Source organism: Gavia stellata, chromosome 21 (genome assembly GCF_030936135.1).
Source record: "Gavia stellata isolate bGavSte3 chromosome 21, bGavSte3.hap2, whole genome shotgun sequence".
Classification (NCBI taxonomy): Eukaryota; Metazoa; Chordata; class Aves; order Gaviiformes; family Gaviidae; genus Gavia; species Gavia stellata.
In genome coordinates, this window is record NC_082614.1 from 14,384,766 (window position 1) to 14,404,988 (window position 20,223).

Genomic DNA, 20,223 nt, shown 5'->3' on the forward strand with positions numbered 1-20,223 from the left:
TTCGGTGGTAAGCAGCGTGGCGCAGCCGGACCCGCCGTGGGGAACGCCGCTGTCGGGCTCAGCTGGGCACTCCGGGGCGGCTGCACGCTGGCCATGGGTGCCGTCAGATTGGCCTCGCAGCAAAATCTGCTCGGGGCAGAGATATGGCGTGGTTTGCCGGAGCCCCACGGTCCCTTCGTCCTGCAGGCAGCAGAGCATCCCCCCGGGGACACGTGCTCATCGCTGGCCGCATCTCCCAGGCCGGTGGGGCCCGGTGGATCTAGCAGGGGAGGCAGCTCCGTCCCTGGATTTCTGCGGCTTTTCATGTTGTTTCCTCCCCTCCCGCCCCCACTCCAGTTTTATCAGCTCCGTTGAATAGGTCCCTGGAGGGAAACCCATCAGCGCTGCGAAGCCTTGGCAGGAGGAGAGCGGATGCGGCCTGGCCGGGCGTCCCTGCGGGGCGGCGGGCAGCTGCCGGCAGCTGTGCTGGCAGGAAGCCGCGCAGACGCCTCGCTCCGGGACCTGCCTGCACCCCGCCTCGCAGGTGGGGAAACTGAGGCACAGCCCTGCCAGGTGGGGATGGGGAGGCGAGGCACTGTGGCGGGGCTGGGTGCTCGGCGTCTTGCACGGCCACTGCCTGTGCCGGGTGGCGAGCCGTAGTGGTTGCTTGCGCGGCTGTGCTGCTCACCGGGGAGCCGGCCGGCCCCGGGCCAGCTGCAGCGCCTGTCCCCGCGCTCTGCCCTGGTAAACGAAGCGGCTTTGACCGGGGGCCAAGCTAACCATGGCGCGCCCTGGGCCGCTTGCCCTGTGGGTACACATCTGGAGTGGCATGTAGCCGTGCCAGCCGGGGGCCGCCGGGGCGGGGGGGAGGCGGCATCAGGGTGTCGGGGCCGCCCTGACGCCGCTGGTGTGCTCTGTCTTGCAGCGCGGCCACCTCGCTGGAGCCACGGCAATGAATGGGCACGCTCTGCCGGCCGGCACGCCAGCGCATCCCCGGGGCTGGCATGAGTTCTGCGAGCTGCACGCCATCAGCACCGCCAAGGAGCTGGCGCGGCACTACCTGCGCTTCGCCACCGAGCACCCGCACCATGACCTCCTGGCCGCTGAGAACTTCTCGGTGCAGTTCACCGACCTCTTCCAGCAGTACTTCTGCCACGAGGTGAAGGAGGGCTTTGCCATGAACCAGCTCCGCATCCTACCTGCCGGCCCGGCACGGGATTACCGGGAGACGCATCGGCGGCACACGGATGCCTCCTTGGGCACAGTGGCCGCCAAAGCCGAGGTGGACCCAGGCGCCTGCCCCGAGCAGCCCGGCCGAGCCCCCGAGGCCGCCCCGACGGGGCTGCGCAAGTCCTGGAGCTCAGAGGAGCTGGTGGGGCCGGCGCGGCGGCCCTTCTCGCTCAGCCAACTGCGCAGGAGCTGGCGCAGCCTCTTCCGACGCCGTTCCTCGGATGCCCTCCCCGGGGATGGGGAGGCGGTGGCGGAGGCGGCTCTCAAGCCGGGACTGGGCAAGCGCATCCTGCCGTGGGGGCTGTCGCGGGAGCAGCCCCCCGAGGTGCGCAAGGAGGGGCTCCTCAAGTACGGGCTGCTGGATGAGACCTCCCTGGACAGCGGGACGCGCTGGCAGCGCTGCCGCTTGGTGCTGCGGCGAGCGGGGACGCCCGACGGTGAGGAGTATGTGCTGGAGCTCTTTGACCCGCCCAAGGTAAGGACCTGCCGGCTCTTGCCCGTTTCGGCCGGGCGATGCTGCGGGTCCCTCGGCAGCGGGTTGGGGATGATGCCAGGGCGCCAGCACGTCCCATGGGGAGGAGCGGGGCCACGGCGCATCCCTGATCGCAAAGGTTTCTCACCATGAGCGGTGTCTGGGCACAAGCCCAGGACCCAGATGGGTTTGCTCTGCCACTGGTCTCCCTCCGCTGCGGCCGCACAAGGCTGCACCGTGTTTATTTAAGAGCCCTGAGAAGGAGAGCTGAGCCACCGCCGCGGGCTCACGTTTGGGGAGTGAACGATGCCGTGACCATGGGCCAAGGGCGATGTAAGCGCTAATTACTGCAGTCGGTCAAGATGCAGTTGCGTTTCTCTTTGCTGGCACCCCAAACCTGGCTTTTCTGGCCAGAAGCAGAGAGCCTGCCTTGCCCTCGGTGCGGAGCTGGGGGTAGGGGCTGGTGGCCTCTGCACCGCTCATCCCTGGCCCCATGGACCCGTCCCAGCAAGGTGGGGGGTAACCGGGTCTGGCAACCCCCAAATTCCCCCTCTCCCTGCCGTGCCGTGACTTCAGCAGCCAGGGCATCCGCTCGCCTGGGCAAGTTGGGAAAGGAAAGGGAAAACAGAAATCAGGCTCTGTGCCTTCCTCTGTTCCCCGTGGGACCTGTAAGGGAGTTAAATTTTATTTTTGTAAGTACTTTTGTGGCTAGAAATTCAGACCTCTGCTACCCCGGGGAGCTCCCGTGGTGCTTAGATGCCGGCTGGAGCGGAGATGGTGCAGGATGTGAGTGAACGGGGAGCGATGCGGGGGGAGCCGTGGTGTTTAATCTTTAAAAAGACAGTTCCTCCACGTTGGCAGGTCTTACGCAGGCATGATGGGCTGGGTTTTCTCTTTCTTCTTCCTTTTGTTTTTTTTTTTTTGTTGGTGCTTGTTTAACTTTGACTAACTTGTGCTTCGGAAGGAGGAAGCCTCGGGTAGAGCTGGAGCCTTGTCCCTGCCTTCGGGCTGTGTTTGCTGCTCCCTGCGGCACTGCGCCAGGAAGCAGCCGGCTAAATTCCTGCTATTTGTGTCAAACAACCCCGATATTAAATAGTTAAAAAAAAAAAAAGAAACAACACCAAAATTGTAAAATCTGAAAGTAAAAGCTGGTTTTGCTCTCTCACGTCAGGGTTGCAGTTGTTTGTCCCCGTGGGAGCACGTCCCCAGCCCGGGGCATGGGGAGGTCTGGCTCCGAACAGCATCGTTCTGCGGCTCTTTGAGGGCGCTCCCAGCAGCCGGGCAGTGCCGCTGGGTGCTGGCGTGGTCCGGACCCCAGCTCACCCAGACGGCACTGGGCACGTCAGACCCCGTCGCAGGGAGCAGCCCGGCCGGTGGGGAGGAGGCGCTGGGCTGGTGCTATTTCAGGCGCTGCTGCCAGCTTTGCTGCTGGCCTTGCTCCTCCTCATCCTCGGTGCCTGTTGCCCAGACCTGCCCTTGGGGCTTTGCAAGAGCCAAAAATAAAAGCGAAGCGAAGGGATGTCCTCCCGGGGGGGCTGTGCAGTCGGGGCCGAGCACACCCCTCCACGGGCACCCACCCGTGCCACCCAGGCACCCAGCCCTGCCCATTTTTTTTGCCCTGCGCACATTATGGCCAGGATGGATTTGGCCGCCTCCGTGCCAGGTGGAATTCCCGGTGACTTGGCACAGCCGCAGGGAGAGCCGAGCCGTCCTTTCTGCCCAGCCTTTTGCCCCAAGGGGCTTCGGGCACAACGCAAGGGAGCAGAGCCGGCGCACCACTGGCGCTGGCACACCGCAGCAGCACCCTTGTGCCGCAGGATGGGCGCCTGGTCGGGCACTCGCTGCGTCCCGCCTGTCCCCAGGACCTGGTGCTTGCAAACGCTGCTTTTTCCCTATTTTTTCCCCCTTTTTTCTTTATTTTTCCCCCCTCCCTCCCCCTGGGAAGCAAACCCAGCGCACAGCGCGTTTTTCCTCTCCCCGCAGCCCCGACCAGCTTTGACCCGCGGGCGGGAGGCGTTTAAAAGGAGACATTTAGCAAGTTCACCCAGCGCTCTGCGGCATTATTCCTTGCAGCTTGCAACCAATCTCCGTCCCAGGGAGGTTTCCCGGTGAGTCCCCATCGCCGCAAGGCCGGGGACCCTGCGGTCCCTCGGGGCCCTGAGCAGGGGGGTTTCTCAGCCAGGTCTGGGATGTTCCACACTGGATTTCACGAGTCTCCGGAGTAAATTGTTTCCTGCGCAAATACTCTCAGGGCGGGTCCTTCCTTTCCAATTAACTGGGCTGGGGCCAGATCCTGTCTCCTTTACAGCAGAAGCAACCCAGCCCCTTTCCCAGTAACTGCGGTTGAATTCTGGGGGCGGTGGAAAGATCCCCACGGTGCCGGTGTGTCCCATTCCCCAAACCCAGCAAGGGGGCAAATCCTGGAGCGGTGGGAACAGAACACCTTGTTGGTGGGTTTTGGGTTTTTTCCGCTTTAAAATAAATAAATAATAACCAGTTACTCCCCGGGGAAGGCTGTGGGGAGCCCCCTCCCCTCCGTCCTCCAGCCCTGGGATGCTCACAGGGGTTTGCCGCTGCCTTTCGCCCATGTCATGGATGTGTTCCTGATTTGAAGATGCTGTTGATCATCATGAAAGATTGATGGTTTTAAATAAGCAAGGGTAAAAACAGTCCTTGGGGGCTTTCATCCCCAGCTGGCCTGTGGACCGTGAGGCTTGGTGGCCCTCGAGGTCTTCCCCAGAAGCATCCTCCTCTTCTCTCTTTCTACCCTTTCAGTAACATCTGGGGGTGTTGGTCAACAGCCGGCTGAATATGAGCCAGCAGTGTGCCCAGGTGGCCAAGGTGGCCAACGGCATCCTGGCCTGTGTCAGAAACAGTGTGGGCAGCAGGAGTAGGGAGGGGATCGTGCCCCTGTACTCGGCGCTGGTGAGGCCGCACCTCAAATGCTGTGTTCAGTTTTGGGCCCCTCACTCCAAGAAGGACACTGAGGTGCTGGAGCGTGTCCAGAGAAGGGTGACGGAGCTGGTGAGGGGTCTGGAGCACAAGTCTGATGAGGAGCGGCTGAGGGAGCTGGGGGTGTTCAGTCTGGAGAAGAGGAGGTGAGGGGAGACCTCATCGCTCTCTGCAACTGCCTGAAAGGGGGTTGTGGTGAGGTGGGTGTTGGTCTCTTCTCCCAAGTGACAAGTGACAGGACAAGAGGAAATGGCCTCAAGTTGTGCCAGGGGAGGTTCAGGCTGGATATTAGGAAAAATGTCTTTACGGAGAGAGTGGTGAAGCACTGGCAGAGGCTGCCCAGGGAGGTGGTGGAGTCACCATCCCTGGAGGTGTTCAAGGAACGTGTGGACGTGGCACTGCGGGACATGGTTTAGTGGCCATGGTGGTGTTTTTTGGTTGATGGTTGGACTTGATGATCTGACAGGTCTTTTCCAACCTTAGGGATTCTGTGTAACACGATATAAATGGAAATTCAGCTCAGCCTCACGCCTTCACAGCACCAGGCGAAGCCCCCAAATATTCAGCACCTTGCAATGACCTTGGGAAGGCAGGGTGCCTGGGGAACCAGGGGTGGCCCCACGCCTGCCCCACCGCGGCTCAGCTGCTGCTCCATCACTCTGCTTTTGGCACCTTTTATCTTATTCCCCCCCCCACCCCCACCCCCACTTTCCCCTCGGTGAGCTCCACCGGGGCCTCTCAGCCTAATCCCGTAACGTGCCCGGCATCAAAGGGAGCAGGGCGCTTTGAAGAGCCCTAATCCCGTTTACTGCTCGGGTGGCTGCAGCTGGGGCTGCGCTGGGCGAGGGGGTGAGTGTCGGCGAGCCATGCCGGAGCTGCTGGCGGGTCACTGTGGCACTGCCCAGCGTGGGCATCCCGTCCCGCAGGGATGTGCCGGTCTCATGGGAGCTTCAGCCGGATGAGATGGGGCTTCCCATGCTTGCAGCTGCTGCTGGGTTGGTTTTGGCATCGCTCCTTCCTTCTATCGAGCGCTGGAAAAATGATGTTGCAAAGGAGGGATTTGGCGGCGATGGGATCCAGAGCTCTCCCGGGAGCGGGTCACAGCCTGGCTGCAGGGCACCGGTGGGCTCAGGGCACCCGGCACAGGGCGGGGAGCACCCGGACCCCCACCCTGGGGACACGCTGGAGGGTGCCCGTGTGCTGGGGAGAGGAGGGGAGCGAGGATGCGGTGCCACCGACCGGTGTCAGGGTGAGGTGATGATGCTCTGTGGCACGAGGCTGCTGGGGCCGGACCCAGCACCAGCGGGGCCATCCTGACACGCAGAGTGCCTGGAGCAGGGAGGATATAGGGGTATCTATAATGCTTGTATGTATGGGTGTATATATACATGTGCACAGGAAAACCAGTGAAACCCTGGGTATGGTCCTAGGCGTGCAGCCCAGGTGGATTCTCTGATGTCTAGTATGAGGACGAAGCTCGCTAGTGCTCCCTGCTTTTCGTGGAGGCACTAAGGGCTTTCTCCTGTGCCACGCCATATAGTCTCATATAACTTGTAGAATCAGGTAGCTCTGAGGCCTCTCCACCTTCATAAATTTCAGCCAACGCTGGCAAAACAGGTTTGCATGTTTTAGGACAGCCCTGCGGGGTTTCAGGGCTGCCGTATTCATCAGCTGAGCCCCAGCCCCGAGTGCCTTTTATATGGCCAGCTCCTGAACCCCATGAGAACTGTGATTTGTAACGGAAATGTCCCGAGCTGTTTCTGTTGACCAGATGTTTTTACAGGAAGGGGAAGGAAAATGGGATTTGCATTTGCGCTGGTTTCTTTATAGCGTTCTAATGAAATCCAGCGCATCCCGTAAATTGATGGCATGCCGAGACGAGCCGGGAAGACTCCTTCCGGTGAAAACCCATGCTGCCTGTGTCACAGCTCGTACGTCTTCAGCTGCGGCCGCAGGAGGAGCAGTATTTTTATCTCTGCTCAGCGTGAGACGGCTTTGACTTCCTTTTTTTCTTTTTTTTTTTCTTTCTTTTTCCCCTTCCTTTCACCTGAAGCTGGTTTCTGAGAACTGCCACCTCCTGAGCAAGCAGGTCCCGCGCCCCTGGGCTCCGATTTTTGGTGCCTGGGACTCCGCAGGGTATGGTCCTAGGGTGGGGGACATCCTGGCGTTGTGGTCCCCATCCCCATCCTGGCTCCTCCTGGAGCTGGTTTGTACCTCCAGGAGCAACTGGGGCAGCTCAAACGTGGTCTTAAGTGACTTGACTGAGGATATATGGAGAAGCAGTGGCAGAGGGGGAGCTGCTGCTGGTTCCTGCCCGCAGGGATGGAGAAGCCACATTTTGGGAAGCCTTGACCCCAGCAGCAGCTGTGTTTGCATCCCTATCCCAGGCAGGGATTTAAGCAAACCCCCTCTTTTGCAGCACACCACTTTGCTTCAAATCCAAACCACCTTTCCTCTTATTAGCGACTGAGAATTACACCTAAAAACTGGATGCGCCAAGCTGGATGCTCAAATGCCCTTGTTGCTGCTGCAGCCCCGTGAGCTCCTCCGTTCCACTGTTCCTGCACAAAATGATGCAAAATGGTCTTTTCCTCCAGGGCCACCATGAGCGGGGCACCCTCCGGGGCTTGTCAGAGCCCGCGGGCAGCGGGTGCCCGGCAAGAAGGGGTTTGCCAGGGATGGAAAGCCTCTCAATGTCTCCTCATCTCCCTGGCCCAGGGAAAGGCACGCTTGTGTCAATCTGGATCCCATTTGGTGTCCGCCATCCTGCGAGCCGGAGCAGGCTGGACCACGTGTGCTCCTGCCCTCGTCCCCATGGCTCACGCCGCATTTTTTTTTCCTCTCTTTGTTGCAATAAAAATGTTAAACAATCCCAGGCTGGCAGGGGTTGCTGCCTTGATCCTCCAGCCAAGAGCAACCCTGTTGCATCGTCCCTTGGCGGCTGGACAGCATGTGGCCGGAGAGCTGCATCCCTCTCCCGGCATCCCCAGGGACCACATCCCTCTCCTGGCATCCTCTGGGGTTGTATCCCTCTCCCTGCAGCCCCTGGGACCACATCCCTCTCCTGGCATCCTTCTCCCAGTATCTCCAGGGACCGCATCCCTCTCCTGGCATCTCCAGGGGCTGCATCCCTCTCCCAGGATCCCCAGGGACTGCATCCCTTTCTTGACAGCTCCAGGGACCGCATCCCTCTCCTGGCATCCCCAGGGCAGGAGCTGGGAAACCTGCTGTGGGATAAGAGCCGGAGGGGTTCGGGTGTACTGTGATTCCCTCGGGAGAGGCAAAACCGCACCCAAAGGCGCCCGGAGCCGCACCGAAACCCCGCAGACTTTCACCGCCGAGCAGGGCGGGCGGCACATCCCCTCGCAGCTTTGCTTTCGGCGCTGCGCTGTTCTTCGAAGGCGCGCGAGGCTGGGCGTCCTTTCGGCTTTTTGAGATTTTGGTGGTGACTTTTTCTATTCGCCCCCCTCCTTTTTCTTGCTATCGCAGGGTGAGGGCGCGCGGAGGGAGGGCGATGAGACAAAAGGTTATTTGTCATTTATTAACCACAACTTTTTCCATCCTTGGTCATGCACGGAAAAAACACTTTTAGCAGCGTAACCACAGACCCGGCGTTAATTGCTGAAGAGCAGAGTTTCTTATTTTGGAAACTGTGTTGCTGGGATGGAGCTCGCCGGGGCTTGATTGGGTTGCGAGGGGAAGAGTGCAGGATGGAGCCCCAACCCGCCGCTTCCCCGGGCGCCGGGGTTATGGGGCTTTGCGGGAGAGGGGCTTGGAGGGTTCCCTTTCTTCTTAACCCCATCCTTTAAAATCCACCCTGCTGTTTCGGGGGGGGTGGGGGGTTTGCCCCACTGCTGTGACCCCCTGCTCACGGCAGTGATGCTTCGCTGCCTGCCGGCACGCGGCTGCTCACCGTCGGGGCCGTCTCCCTCGCAGGGATGCTGCAGAGCTGCTCACGTAGGAAAGCACCGCGTGCGAGCTGAGAAGTGAGCGAAAAGTGGATATACTAAAAGAATCACAGGAAAAGGGATTGGGAAAGCTCTCAAGGACCGCGCCGAGGGTGCGAGGGGCTGCGGGGTGCTGGTGGCTACGGGAGGGTGCTGGGTCCCGCTCAGCCCTGGCAGCTGGTGTGAGATGCCCGGCGGTGTTTTTTGGATGGTTGTATCTTTTTTTTTTTCTTTTTTTTTCTTTTTCTTTTTTTTTTTTTTTCTTTTTCTACGGCCCAGGATGTGGTTTCGAGGCTGAGTGCTGCTTCTCTCAAAGGTAAATATTTATGAGAGCCTGCGCAGGCAGCGCGGGGTCTGGAAGGATTCATCCCGGCGGCGGGGGCTCGACCGGGGTGGGCAGCCGGTCCCAGCTCTGACCGATGCCCGTGATGGGCATCGTGATGTTCAACGTTGTCTTGAGACGATGTTAAAAACGAAGCGTTTTGGGCAAGATCTGCTTCCTTCAGCCGGGCAGGGCGCAGCGCCCGGCAAGGGACAGGTCCTGCTTTGGGACCGAAATACCCACCTGGGGGGATCGAATGCTCCCACGGGGGCTCCTGAAGCTCTTGCATCGACCCGGGTGATGCAAAACCCCCGGGTGATGCAAAACCCCGGGGCGATGAAAAACCCTGGGACATCCTGGGGACCGCGGGGACCCTACGGGGTCCGTGCCCCGCACCCCACATCCCCCAGCCCTCCGGCGCCAGGCTTTGGGGTGACTCAGTCCCCGGCTGCAGCCGGCGCCCGCTTGCACGCAGACACCTTGTTTACTTTCCACGCTTGTTATTTATTCCAGGAAATTATTAAGGCAGCCCACGCTGGAATCGAGTTTGGCTTAAAATAAAAAACAAAAATAAAGGGGCTGGCGAACGCTGCCTGTTTACAGAGCCTGTTCCCGAACCCCACTGTCAGTGTGAGCTGCTGGGCTCCCTGGTTTTGGGGTGGTTTGCAGGGTTTTAGGGATGGAGCGTTGACTCATTCGGGCGGATCTGTCGGCCGCTGAGGTTTAGCAGTGCTCAAATAGGGGCAGTCAGCCCCGAGGACGGGGTGGGGGTTTCTAGCCGGACCCCCCAAATCCCTCCCCACGGGTATGGATTTACCCAGCTGCTCTTGGGGTTGCGTTTCGCAGCGGCTCGGTGGGTCATTGGGGGTCCGGGCTGTGTTTTCGTGTGTCGCCGTTCGCTGGCGCTCGGCAGCCGTTTGGGACGGGAACAGAAGGAGCTTTGTGCCCCCGCCGCCCCCGAGCCAGCGCTTCAGGCTGGCACAACAGTGCCTCTTGTCACCGCTGAGCCCCGTCCCCTCGGGGACGGCTCTGTCCCCCGCTGCAGGCTTTGGGGATGCGTGGAGACAGGGTGTCTTGGAAGCTGTTTTGTCCCTCCAGTGTTGTGGGGTTAAGGCTGCTGGCTGCAGTTTGGGATGGGCAGAGAGGGGTTTTTGGGGAGGTGATGGCCAGGGTCTGGGGGGACTCGAGCTCACATAGCAGCCTACAGTGGGGGTCACCTCCCCTGTTTCTCTGCTTAACAGAGGCAGGAAACCTCCTATGTCCAGTGCCCCAAGCCCAGAACAGAGAACCCCGTGATAACGCTCACTGCTGCTGTCAGTAGGTTTCAGAGTGAACAGCCTCTGCATGCAGGCAGAGAGGCGGGAGTGTGCCACCCTAGAGTCCTCCCCAGTGAGCTTTGAGGGGGGGAGCTGGGCTGGGGGAGCCCTGCAGTGGACGTGGGGTGCAGGAGGCACATGAGAAGCCGGGGGTGTGCAGGGAAATGGCCTGAATCAGTGGGATCCCAGCCCCTGTCCCCAACACGGGCGCTGGCACAGGGCTGCCTGGGGCGGACCTGTCCCCTTGGGATCAGCCGTGATGCCAGCGCCCGAGGAGGAGCATTGGGATTAGCTGTGCTACCAACCCCCCGGAGCGCTGGGATTAGCTGCTGGAGGACAGAGGCTGGGATTAGCTGTGCTGCAAACCTGCCAGGCTGAGTGCCGGGATTAACCACGGTGCCAGTCCCTGAGGGTGAATGCCGGGATTAGCCGTGGTGCAAATCCCCGAGGATGAACTCTGGGATTAGCTGTGGTGCAAACACCCAAGGACACGTGCTGGGATTATCTGTGGTGTAAAGTCCTCGAGAACAAGCATTGGGTTTATGCGTGGTGAAAACTCCCAAGGGCAAACACCGGGATTATCTCTAATGCAAAGTCCCCAAGGACGAATGCTGGGATTACCCAAGGTGCAAACTCCGGAGGATGATCGCCGGTCCAGCAGACACCTTGCACCCTCCAGCGTGACCCTTGGTGCCTCCCCGCCCAGCCCCGCAGGACCCCCGTTGCCGCCCCGCTGCCCCGTGCCGGGGCAATGGGATGTGTTTCCCCTCCAGTTTGCCCGGCATCCCCCCGGATAGGGCTGAGTATCTCCGTGCTCCTGGGAAACTTCGCAAAACTCCCTGAGGCCGTGGGCACGGGATGTGGTTTTACGCTGGCATAACCCAGCGCTCGCACCGCCGCAGATCTCGGTGGTCTTCCGTCTGTCCGTCCACCGGCAGCCCGGTGGGGCTGAGGTTCATCCCTTGCGTAAGGGGTACACGGCGGGCTCTGTGATTTACAAGAAGTGACAAATCTTGCCTGTATCTGCCAGGGACCTTGCACAAGGGCTGGCAGCACTTCCCCACCTCCCACGGCGTGACTCAGAGTGGAAACGAAAGAACCGGCACGGGGAAATCCCCGGCACGTGGAGGGGCCGGCGGCAGCGCCCGCCGCTCTCGAAGGATTTGCTCTCTGCTCCGCACAGTCTCAGGCTGCCGACCCCGCTGCCACGGCCGTGTCACTGCTGTCAGCGCCGTGCCACCACCCTCATCGCTGTGCCACTGCCGTCATTGCCATGCCACTGCCATCGTCACCATGCCACTGCCGTCATTGCTGTGCCACCACTGTCATCCCACTGCCACCACTGCCTTTGCCTGTGCTGGGCACTGGTCAAATCCGCTGGGAAGGGTGGGTGGCTCCAGCTCCCTCCCGTGCAAACCAGCATTGCGGGTGGTGGCAGCATTTTGGGGACCCAAATCGGCTGAGCCCGGGGGTGTCTGGGTGGACAGTGGGTGCCAGCACCCTGCCGGTGTGCGGGTGGTGCCGGCCAAACCTAGAGGTGCCCACGGCTCTCCCGGGTGCGGGCAGCGTGGCGGTGTGATTTCACTCTCGTTCTTGGAAAGCTGGCTGCCTTCCTCTTCCCCTGAGTGAAAAAAGCTCTCCCAGCATCCACAGCGTCCCCTGTGCATCCGTGCAGGTCGTGCCTCTTACAGCAGCGGCTCAGAGCATCACTGCGAGAGCTTTCCCGGCACATGTGTGCGGGCTGGGAGGAGTTTTGCTTCCAAAAAAATACAGAAATCCAAACTATCCGTTTTGGAGAGGTGCAGGGAGATCTGCTGTGCCGAGCCAGCCTGCCCGGGCGGTGGTTTCCCCTCCGCCGCTGACACGTGAAAGCAAGCGGAAAGGTGTGCTGTGAAGGCTGCCGGAGGGAGGATCCCCGCGAAAGGAGCCAGTGGCGTTCGTCGGCACAGGCAGCCTGCTGGCACCGCGGCCGCCCGCACGCTGGCCTCGCATAAGCACGGGTAGTAAAGAAAGTGGCGGTGAGAGCTGTTACTGGGGGTTTGTGAGGCGGAAACGCAGCAGCTTCTCTCCGCGCCTCCAACGCCTGAGCGCAGCTGTGACCTTGGCCTGACCTTCAGCTCGCGCTCCCGGCGTGACCACAGGGCCGAGCTGGCATCGGTCTCCGTCCTATATTTGGCAGATGCCGGCAAACCCCACTTTCTCCCAGCCGCCCTGCCCTGCCCAGGTGCGCGGTGGCCGCGGATGCCGTGCCGGCACTCCCCGTGCCGTGCTGGTTCTCCCCGTGCCGTGCTGGTTCTCCCCGTGACACCCCACAGGGACCCGCTGGGGGTCGGGAATGCGGGGACACAGGATGGGGGGGTGCAGTGGGGTGTCCCCCAGGTCGAGCCTCGGGCTCCGGCGGGATGCTCTGGGCAGGGAGCAGGAGGGAGTTTCGCCCTGGGGGCATTTTCCTCCACCTTCCAGTGCGCCCCGTGGCCCCTGACGCTGGGGCCAGCTCTGGCCTGGCTGAAGCTTCCTACTTTTAAACTCTAGAAAAATCCCCCGCGAAGAACAAAAATACAAATACTGGGGGTCAGCAGACCGCAGGTGGGAGGACACTGCTCTCAAGCATTAAATTTAAGTAGGCGCTGAGAGCCGGCGTGGCTCCTCCGTCCCCAGCTGACAGGACCGTTGCCCCCATCGGTGGCCCAATGTCCCCAACAGCGCCCGGCCGCTGTCAGCCCCTGCAAGGAAAGGGGGTTTAGGGGGAGCGCGGTGGGATCCTGCTGCTGTCAGCCCTCTGAGCTGGAGATCCCCCGTGTCACACCCCAGGACGGCCGGTTTTACCTGCCAGGTGTCAGGACCGGGGATGCCGCAGCGATGACGTGGTGGCGGCTGTGTTCTGGGGCTTGGGAGTGCAGCTCTACCGGGCGTCGTGTCCCTGGGTGGTTTTGGGGGGTGCTCAACCTTGTGCTGAGGTTTCCCCCGTATGCACAGGATCCTTTGGGGAACAGTGGGGTGAAGTCTCCAGGGTGGGAGCTGATGCCGGTTGGGCTGGGGGCTGAGCTGTGGCAACATCCTGAGCATCCCGAGCATCTCACCCCATCCTGAGCATCCCGAGCATCCCAAGCCAGGCCGGCAGCCAGGGGTACCCAGCCCCACAGTGCTGCCATGGCATCTCTCTTGCCAAGAAGGAGCCCGTGGGTGCCGGGCGAACACGCGGTGTGTTGAGTGTGCAGTTTTGGGTACCGAGAAATCCCTTTCTCGGTACCGGCTGCCATCGAGCAGGGCATCTTGCGGTCAGGTGCGGCGGTTCGGGGGGGCGGGGGCACCGTGCCTGCGGTAGGCACTTCTCCGAAGCCAGACTGGTTTTTTGGGCACTGTATCTCTCTGCTGCATCATTTCCTTCTCCCTTCGCGTTCCCCGTCTGTGCTCGCCCCAGGGAGAGACGCAGGGGGCTTCGCCGAACTCCCTTTTCCTGGAATTTCCCACTTCCTAGGAAAGGGGGAGGCCGACTGCAACGCCGCGGTCAGGATGCGTGCCGATAACGCCCGCTGTGCCAGCGAGCTCGGGGACGTGCCGGGCGTCACAGCCCACGTGTGGGAAAGCAGCCAGGATGGGCAACCCCTTCGCTTTCTCCCTGCAGGACTTTGCACAGGACACGGTTGTCTTCCAAGGATAGCAAAAACATAAAATTCCTTCAGGATAAAGCACCGGTGCCACCGCAGCAGCTTGCAGCACCCCTGGCCCCACTGGCGACAGTGATTGCAGCTGCAGCTGCAGCTGCAATCACTGTCACCAGCAAGGCTGGGGGTGCCGCGAGCGACCGCGGTAGCGCCAACCCCGTTGCACGATGCCGTTCGGCGAGCGACTTCTAAGAACTTTCTTTTCGGCGCAGCTCGGCGCTGATAAGGGCTGATCCCTCTCACGCTGCGTTTCCGGCCCCGAAGTACACTGAGTCCTCGGTTGAGAGTGTCGAGGGAGGGAGGAAGGAGGGGGGGGATGGAAAAAAAAAAAAAAGGCAACCAAACATGGTTTGATTGGGTGATCGTGGAGGGTGCCGAGTCCCTGAGCACCCGGTGGGGACCCCTTCGGGGTCATGTGGGTGGCTGAGGACGTGGCAGGGGTGATTTTGCCGCGAGCATCACAGGCTCGGAGCAAAATGAATGTGATTTGGTTGGCAAATGCCATTGTGCGGCCAAGCACCTGCAGCCCGGCACCCTTGCGGGGACGGTGGCCGTGGATCGGAGGGGACCGCCGGAGCTGGCACAGGCGCTTGCAGAGCCACACGCATGGCTCCGGCCACGGAGATGAGCATGGAGAGGTTGGCTCCATCGCCCAGCACCAGTGCAGGGCGGGGTCCCTGGGCTGTTTCGCACCCAGGAGGGTCCCTGGCACCCCGGATGCAGCCCGGTCCTGGTGGCGGCTGGGTGGGTGCCACATGCCACAGCCTCGCAGCGGTGAGCGGCTTGCTTGCCGGCACCCAGGGTGCGGTGGGTGGCAGAGGAACCGAAAGCTGCCTGGAGGGGTATTATTAGCCTTTCTGGAAGTGTTTGCTCAGCATTTTGTCATGTGCCTGTGTCAGCACCAAACCGGCTGGGTGGCTGCGGGGAGCTCTCGGCACGCCACCGCCAAGCATGCCGCTGACCCCCCGCACCCATAACCGGGGTGCTCCCTGCCTGCACCCCAATCTCCCCATCGGTGCACAGAGTCTCCCTGGCACACAGTGCCATGCTGGGAACCCCCTTCTCCCGCCTCTCCTCCACCCACCCCCTCCACTGTCGGGTCCTTGGGGGGTCACCAGGATGGGTCCCCGCTCCGGGTGCTGCTCAGCCCCCCCGGGGTGCCTTGACAGCGGCCAGGCAGTGCCTTGCCGGGTATTTCCTTGCCACATGGGGTATTTCCTTGCCGGTGGGTATTTCCCTGCAGAGCGGGGTATTTCCTTGCCGGCTGCCATGCCTAGGGTGGCTCCCGGCAAGCTTGACCCCCCCATCCTGGTGGGGCAGCGGGACGTGGGGCAGCATTTAGGGGTGCGGGGGTGTCGGGGCTCAGCTCAGCCGCCACGCTCTCCTCTGCAGGGCTCCAAGCCGAAGCTGCACGCCGCCTGCTCCGCCGTCCAGGAGGTGCGGAGGTGCACGCGCCTCGAGATGCCCGATAACCTCCACACCTTCGTCCTCAAGGTAGGGCCTGGCCGAGGGGGACCGCAGCCGGCCCCGAGGCCTTTCCCACCACCCCCCAGGTCGCACGTGGCTGCTGAAAGCTCCCGTGCCAAATTTCGGTTCCTCTTCCAAGCGGGGAGGGGGTGCACAAGGGGATGCGGCATTCGGTGTGGGGGATGCTCTGCCCCGGCCGGGGTCAGGGTCAGTCCCCAAGCGCAGGTGGGTGGGAGGGGGAGGCACATCTCATTCTCTGAAGCCCCCTTGTCCCTTCTCGATGTCCCCCAGGTCACCAACGCCACCGACATCCTGTTTGAGGCGGGGGACGAGCAGCAGCTCAGCTCCTGGACGGCTGAGATCCGGGAGTGTGCGCGCAGGGGGTGAGCACCCGGCGGGTGTCCCTCAGCCTGGGGACGGGGACAGCTGCTCCATGTCGCCCAGTACCGTGCCGGCCCCCCACTGCCAGCACTCAGCCTGGCTTCTCCCATCCCCAGCAGGTTCGACATGGGTGACCCCGAGCTCGCGGTGTGTCGGCACCCCGACCCCTCGGCCGCCAGCCCCACCACCAGCACTGACAGCCAAGGTGAGCAGCGGGGACCCCCAGGGGACCCCCAGGGACAGGGCATCCCTCACGGGGGGGTCCCTGCGTCCTGCCGTGGCCAGCCGGGCCGATCGGGCATCCCCAAATGGCATGGCAGGGGGGCAGAGCCAGAGGGGAGGGGGACGGGGATGATGGGCAGGGGTCCCCGCATCCCCGGGGCGCTCATCCCTGTGCCCTGGCAGGGGCGACGCCGGGGGGCCCGGGGGAGGCGGCGGGGCCGAAGATGGAGCAGTTCCTCGCCTCCTGCCCCTGGTTCCACGGGCCCATCTCCCGCGTGAAGGCGGCTCATCTGGTGCAGCTGGGGGGGCTGGAGGGCCACGGCGTCTTCCTGGTGCGGCAGAGCGAGACGCGCCGCGGCGAGTACGTGCTCACCTTCAACTTCCAGGGCAGAGCAAAGGTACGGGCGGGAGAGGGGCTGAGGCGGCGGGGGGGAATCTCACAGGAGCCCCTCGGGCAGCCCCCCCACCGTGGCACGGTCCCTGTCCCATCGCATCCCACCCCAGGGAGATGCTCTCCTTGCCTGGTCCCTGCCCCGATGCTTGCAGTGGGCTGGCGACCCCATCCCCGCTCCTGGGGGGCAAAACCCCCTGCAGCGAGCAAGGCACTGCGGGCTGGCGGTGCGGCACGTCATGCCGCAGGGATCCCAAAAATCCCTGTGTGTCCCCCCCCATCATCTCCTCCAGCAAGGGAGCCGGTGGAAGGGTAACAGGTCCATGCTCCTCCCTGCAGCACCTGCGGCTGGCGCTGACGGAGCGGGGCCAGTGCCGCGTCCAACACCTCCGCTTCTCCTCCATCGTGGAGATGCTGCACCACTTCCATCGCTACCCCATTCCGCTGGAGTGCGGGACGGCCTGCGACGTCCGTCTGTCCAGCTACGTTGTCCTGCCCCAGCCACAAGGTATGGAGGGACAGGGATGTTCCCAAGGGGTGCAGGGATGGGGGGGTCCTGTCCCAGCGGGAGGGTCCCTGGGTGGGTGCGGGTGGCCTGAGGCTGGGCAGAGCTGGACCCTTTGGCTGCACATGGTGGCAGGGGGGAAGTGGAAGCACCCAGGCAGCGGCACAAAAGGTGATTCCCGAGCTCCCGGCTTCCTCTTTCGAGAAAGGAGAAGCTGCTCCAAACTGCCGGATGCTCCCCACTGCAGCCAGGGCGGGTGTGGGATGTGCCCCGCACCCAAATCCCGATACCCGCAGCGCGGGCGACAGGGCAGGAGCATCCCACCGACCGGCCATCTCTCCCCTCCGCCCACAGCTCCCGGCTCCGGCAGCATGGTCCGTCTCCCCCTGCCCGTTCCCAGCTGGAGCCCCGAATTCAGCCTCGCTCCCGCCGGCTCCTCCTGCCCCCGCGGCCCCGACGAGCCCCCCCCGGGACCCCCGCCGGAGCAGATCTTCCACCTGGTGCCGTCGCCGGCCGAGCTGGCGCAGAGCCTGCGCCTGAGCGGGGCGGCCGCAGCCCCCGGCCCCCGGCCCCGCGATTCGGACTACGAGGCAGAGGCACCGGGCCGGGGCCACGTCCGCGCCATCGACAACCAGTACACGCCGCTCTGACGGGCTCCGTGCCAGCACCGGGATGCACTTTCGGGTGGAGAAATCCTAGAGACCTTCCGCGTGTCCCATCGAGAGAAAGAATGTACTTAGTTCCTTCCTTCTGGTTAGGGATGATTATTATATTTTTGCAAGGAAGGGGGTAATTTTTCACTCCAGTACGGGTGTGCTCCCTCTCTTCGGCCTGTTAAAGGGCCTGTTATTTTTGGGTTTTGTTGTTATTATCAAAGCTTTCTCGTTACTGTTTACACACATCGCTCCTGCCTGCGTCCCTGCGTGCCGAGCATTGTGCCATCGGGCTCGGTCTCCCGCCTGTCCCTGGCACAGCAGCGCCCAGCGAAGGAACCGGGGTCTTGCCTTACACCCATGTAATTGGAGAAAGGAAAAAAGGAAAGGGGGGGGGGGAAGAAAAAAAAAAAGTGGATTATAAATTCATCGACCAGTTGCTGCTCTGGGCTGCGCAGGCGAAGACGAGCCCCGTCCTCCCGCCCCAGCCCGTGCTGCCGCTGCCAAACCCTCCAGCAAAGCCCGACCTGCCGGAGCTGAGCTCCCGCATCGGGCGAAGATGACGATTGCGATCAGATTTTGGGCTTTATTTTTAGATAAGGCAAAAACTGGCTTTTCTTGCTCTTCTTTTTTAACCTAGCACAGTTGCAGTCACTCCCTGCACCAGCCAGAGAAATACTTACGCCATCAGCCTTGCTCATTAAGACGTGAACACTAACTGCTCCATCATTAATATCACTAGCTGAGAACTAACGCTGAGACTGACAGCAAGTAACTCCTCCTGGTGATGGAAGTCTTTTATCCCAGTGATGGAGGCATTTTATCCCAGTGATGGAGGCATTTTATCCCAGTGATGGAAGTGTTTTATCCTGGTGATGGAAGTGTTTTATCCTGGTGATGGAAGCATTTTAGGCTCAAATCCAAAGTGAGTTTTTCCCCCAAATATTTTTTCCCCTCGCCCGCACAGGCAGCTGCCCACCCCGCTCTCACTTGCCTCTTTCTTCCCCCTAAACCACGGCATAACCAAGAGTTTGGTGGTATTTAAAGCTGTGCAACGGCCTCTCGCAGGCGAGGGGTGCCACGGGCGTACGCCTCCCCGCCTCTCCCAGCCAGCCCCCCCGAGCCCGCAGAGGGGCTGCGCTCCCCGACGTGCCTTAGGTGGAGGAGGCCGGTGGGTCGGCGGCGCGAGGGCTGTAATCACACACAAACCCACACCCCACAGGCACTTTAACTCGTTCCCCCGGGTGCATCTCGCCCGAGGAGCCCTGGTCGTGTGCGCCGGGAAGATGTAGCTCCCGTGGGAGCCGCTGTGCGTCCAGCAAATCCCCGGGGCTCGACGCTCCCGTCCCCAGCGAAGGCACCCGCGCAAGGAGAGCCGCGCCGGAGCCGGCAGCCGTGCCCCAACCTCCGCTGCTGTTTTCAGGCTGCAGCCATCGGTGCCGCCGAGCCCGGGCTGCCGCTTTACCTGGGGTGGCCAGTGCGGCCGCGCCGAGAGAGGAACCGCTTCTTAGGAGCTGCCGTTATTTTAAGAATAAGGAAGGGGCTGGAGCTGTTGCGACACGCGGGAGGGGATGTTCACAGCACTCAACTTCCAGATTTCTCAGCGCAGCCTGCGCAACGCTCCCCAGGATTTCGGATGCAAAACGTGCCTTGAAATTGCCTTACAGGAAGGCCTTTTTATTTTAATTTTTTCCTTGAGGTGGGAGCCCTCAGGAGCATTAACATTTAGGAATTAATTTGAAAGCAAGTAAACAAAAAGCGTCGTGGGGCCGAGTTGGGGAGTTTTGCAGAAATCCAGCCTCTAGGCAGGGCTTTGCCGTTAAGCCGAGGCGTGGTGAGCCCGCTCGGCAGTGGAAGTCCGAGGAGCCAAGCTCCGCTCAAGGTCAGGAGTTGAAGGGGAAGATCACAGCGCAGTTGTGCTGGGCCGGGCCAGAAAGGGCAGATGTAGCGCAGGAAGGGGCCGAACGCAGCCCGGGGAGCGGCCGTAAGAGCAAATCTGATTTTGTAAGTAGTAGTCGAGGGATGAGGGCTGGGAGAAACGGGATGCCATTGACTTGAGAAACCACTTAGGATTTGCATGTTGTGCTTCCCCAGCCCTTGCCCCAGCCCTCTCCCGGGCTGCGTTTCTACATTCAGAGCAGGCAAGGTCTTTTTTTCCCCCTTCCTCTATTTAAAACGACTTGAAAATGGGTGCACAGGGAGCAAGCCTGTATTTCGATGGGGATCAGCGTTTCCCAGCGCTCAGCACACACCGTCGCACACTCACTCTTGAAAGCAGAGCATTAAGAGCAAATTGCACTGGTCGGTCGCACCTCCAGCGCTGCCAAACCCCGCGGGGCTGCCGGAGAAACAAAGGCAGCCCTGTCCTCGGCTGCAGCTTCTCGGCCGTATCCGCATCCCATTTTCCTCCCTGGACCAGCACAAAGGCTGCACCGAACAGCAGGAACATATAGCTGGGGCTGGTTTGTGCCAGGCAAGTCAGCTCCCGTCATTGCTAATAACTCCCTGTGGTCTCGCGTTTATAGGGATGAAGGAGGGAAGGGGAGGAAGCGTAGCACAAGTTGTCAGCTCCTTTCCTTGCTTGGTGCACGGTTCCCGGAGCACGCACGCCTTGGAAAACACTTGCACATGCTAAATCTTGCTAAGGTTCAAAGAACTCATCTTTAGTCCTGCCGAGTTCCAGGCAGCCACGTTCAAAGGGGTCTTTCCCCAAAAGATGAG

General features: G+C 61.6%; 1 protein-coding gene across 1 annotated transcript; it reads left to right on the forward strand.

Annotated features, from left to right (window-relative positions):
• The first annotated feature begins 931 nt into the window (after window positions 1–931).
• On the forward strand, window positions 932–17,499 carry SH2B3 (SH2B adaptor protein 3). The gene is made up of 7 exons (XM_059827830.1): window positions 932–1,684; window positions 15,276–15,377; window positions 15,642–15,733; window positions 15,848–15,936; window positions 16,137–16,351; window positions 16,684–16,852; window positions 17,204–17,499. The coding sequence occupies exons 1-7, from the start codon at window positions 932–934 to the stop codon at window positions 17,497–17,499; spliced, it is 1,716 nt and encodes a 571-aa protein (XP_059683813.1).
• The last annotated feature ends 2,724 nt before the right edge of the window (window positions 17,500–20,223 follow it).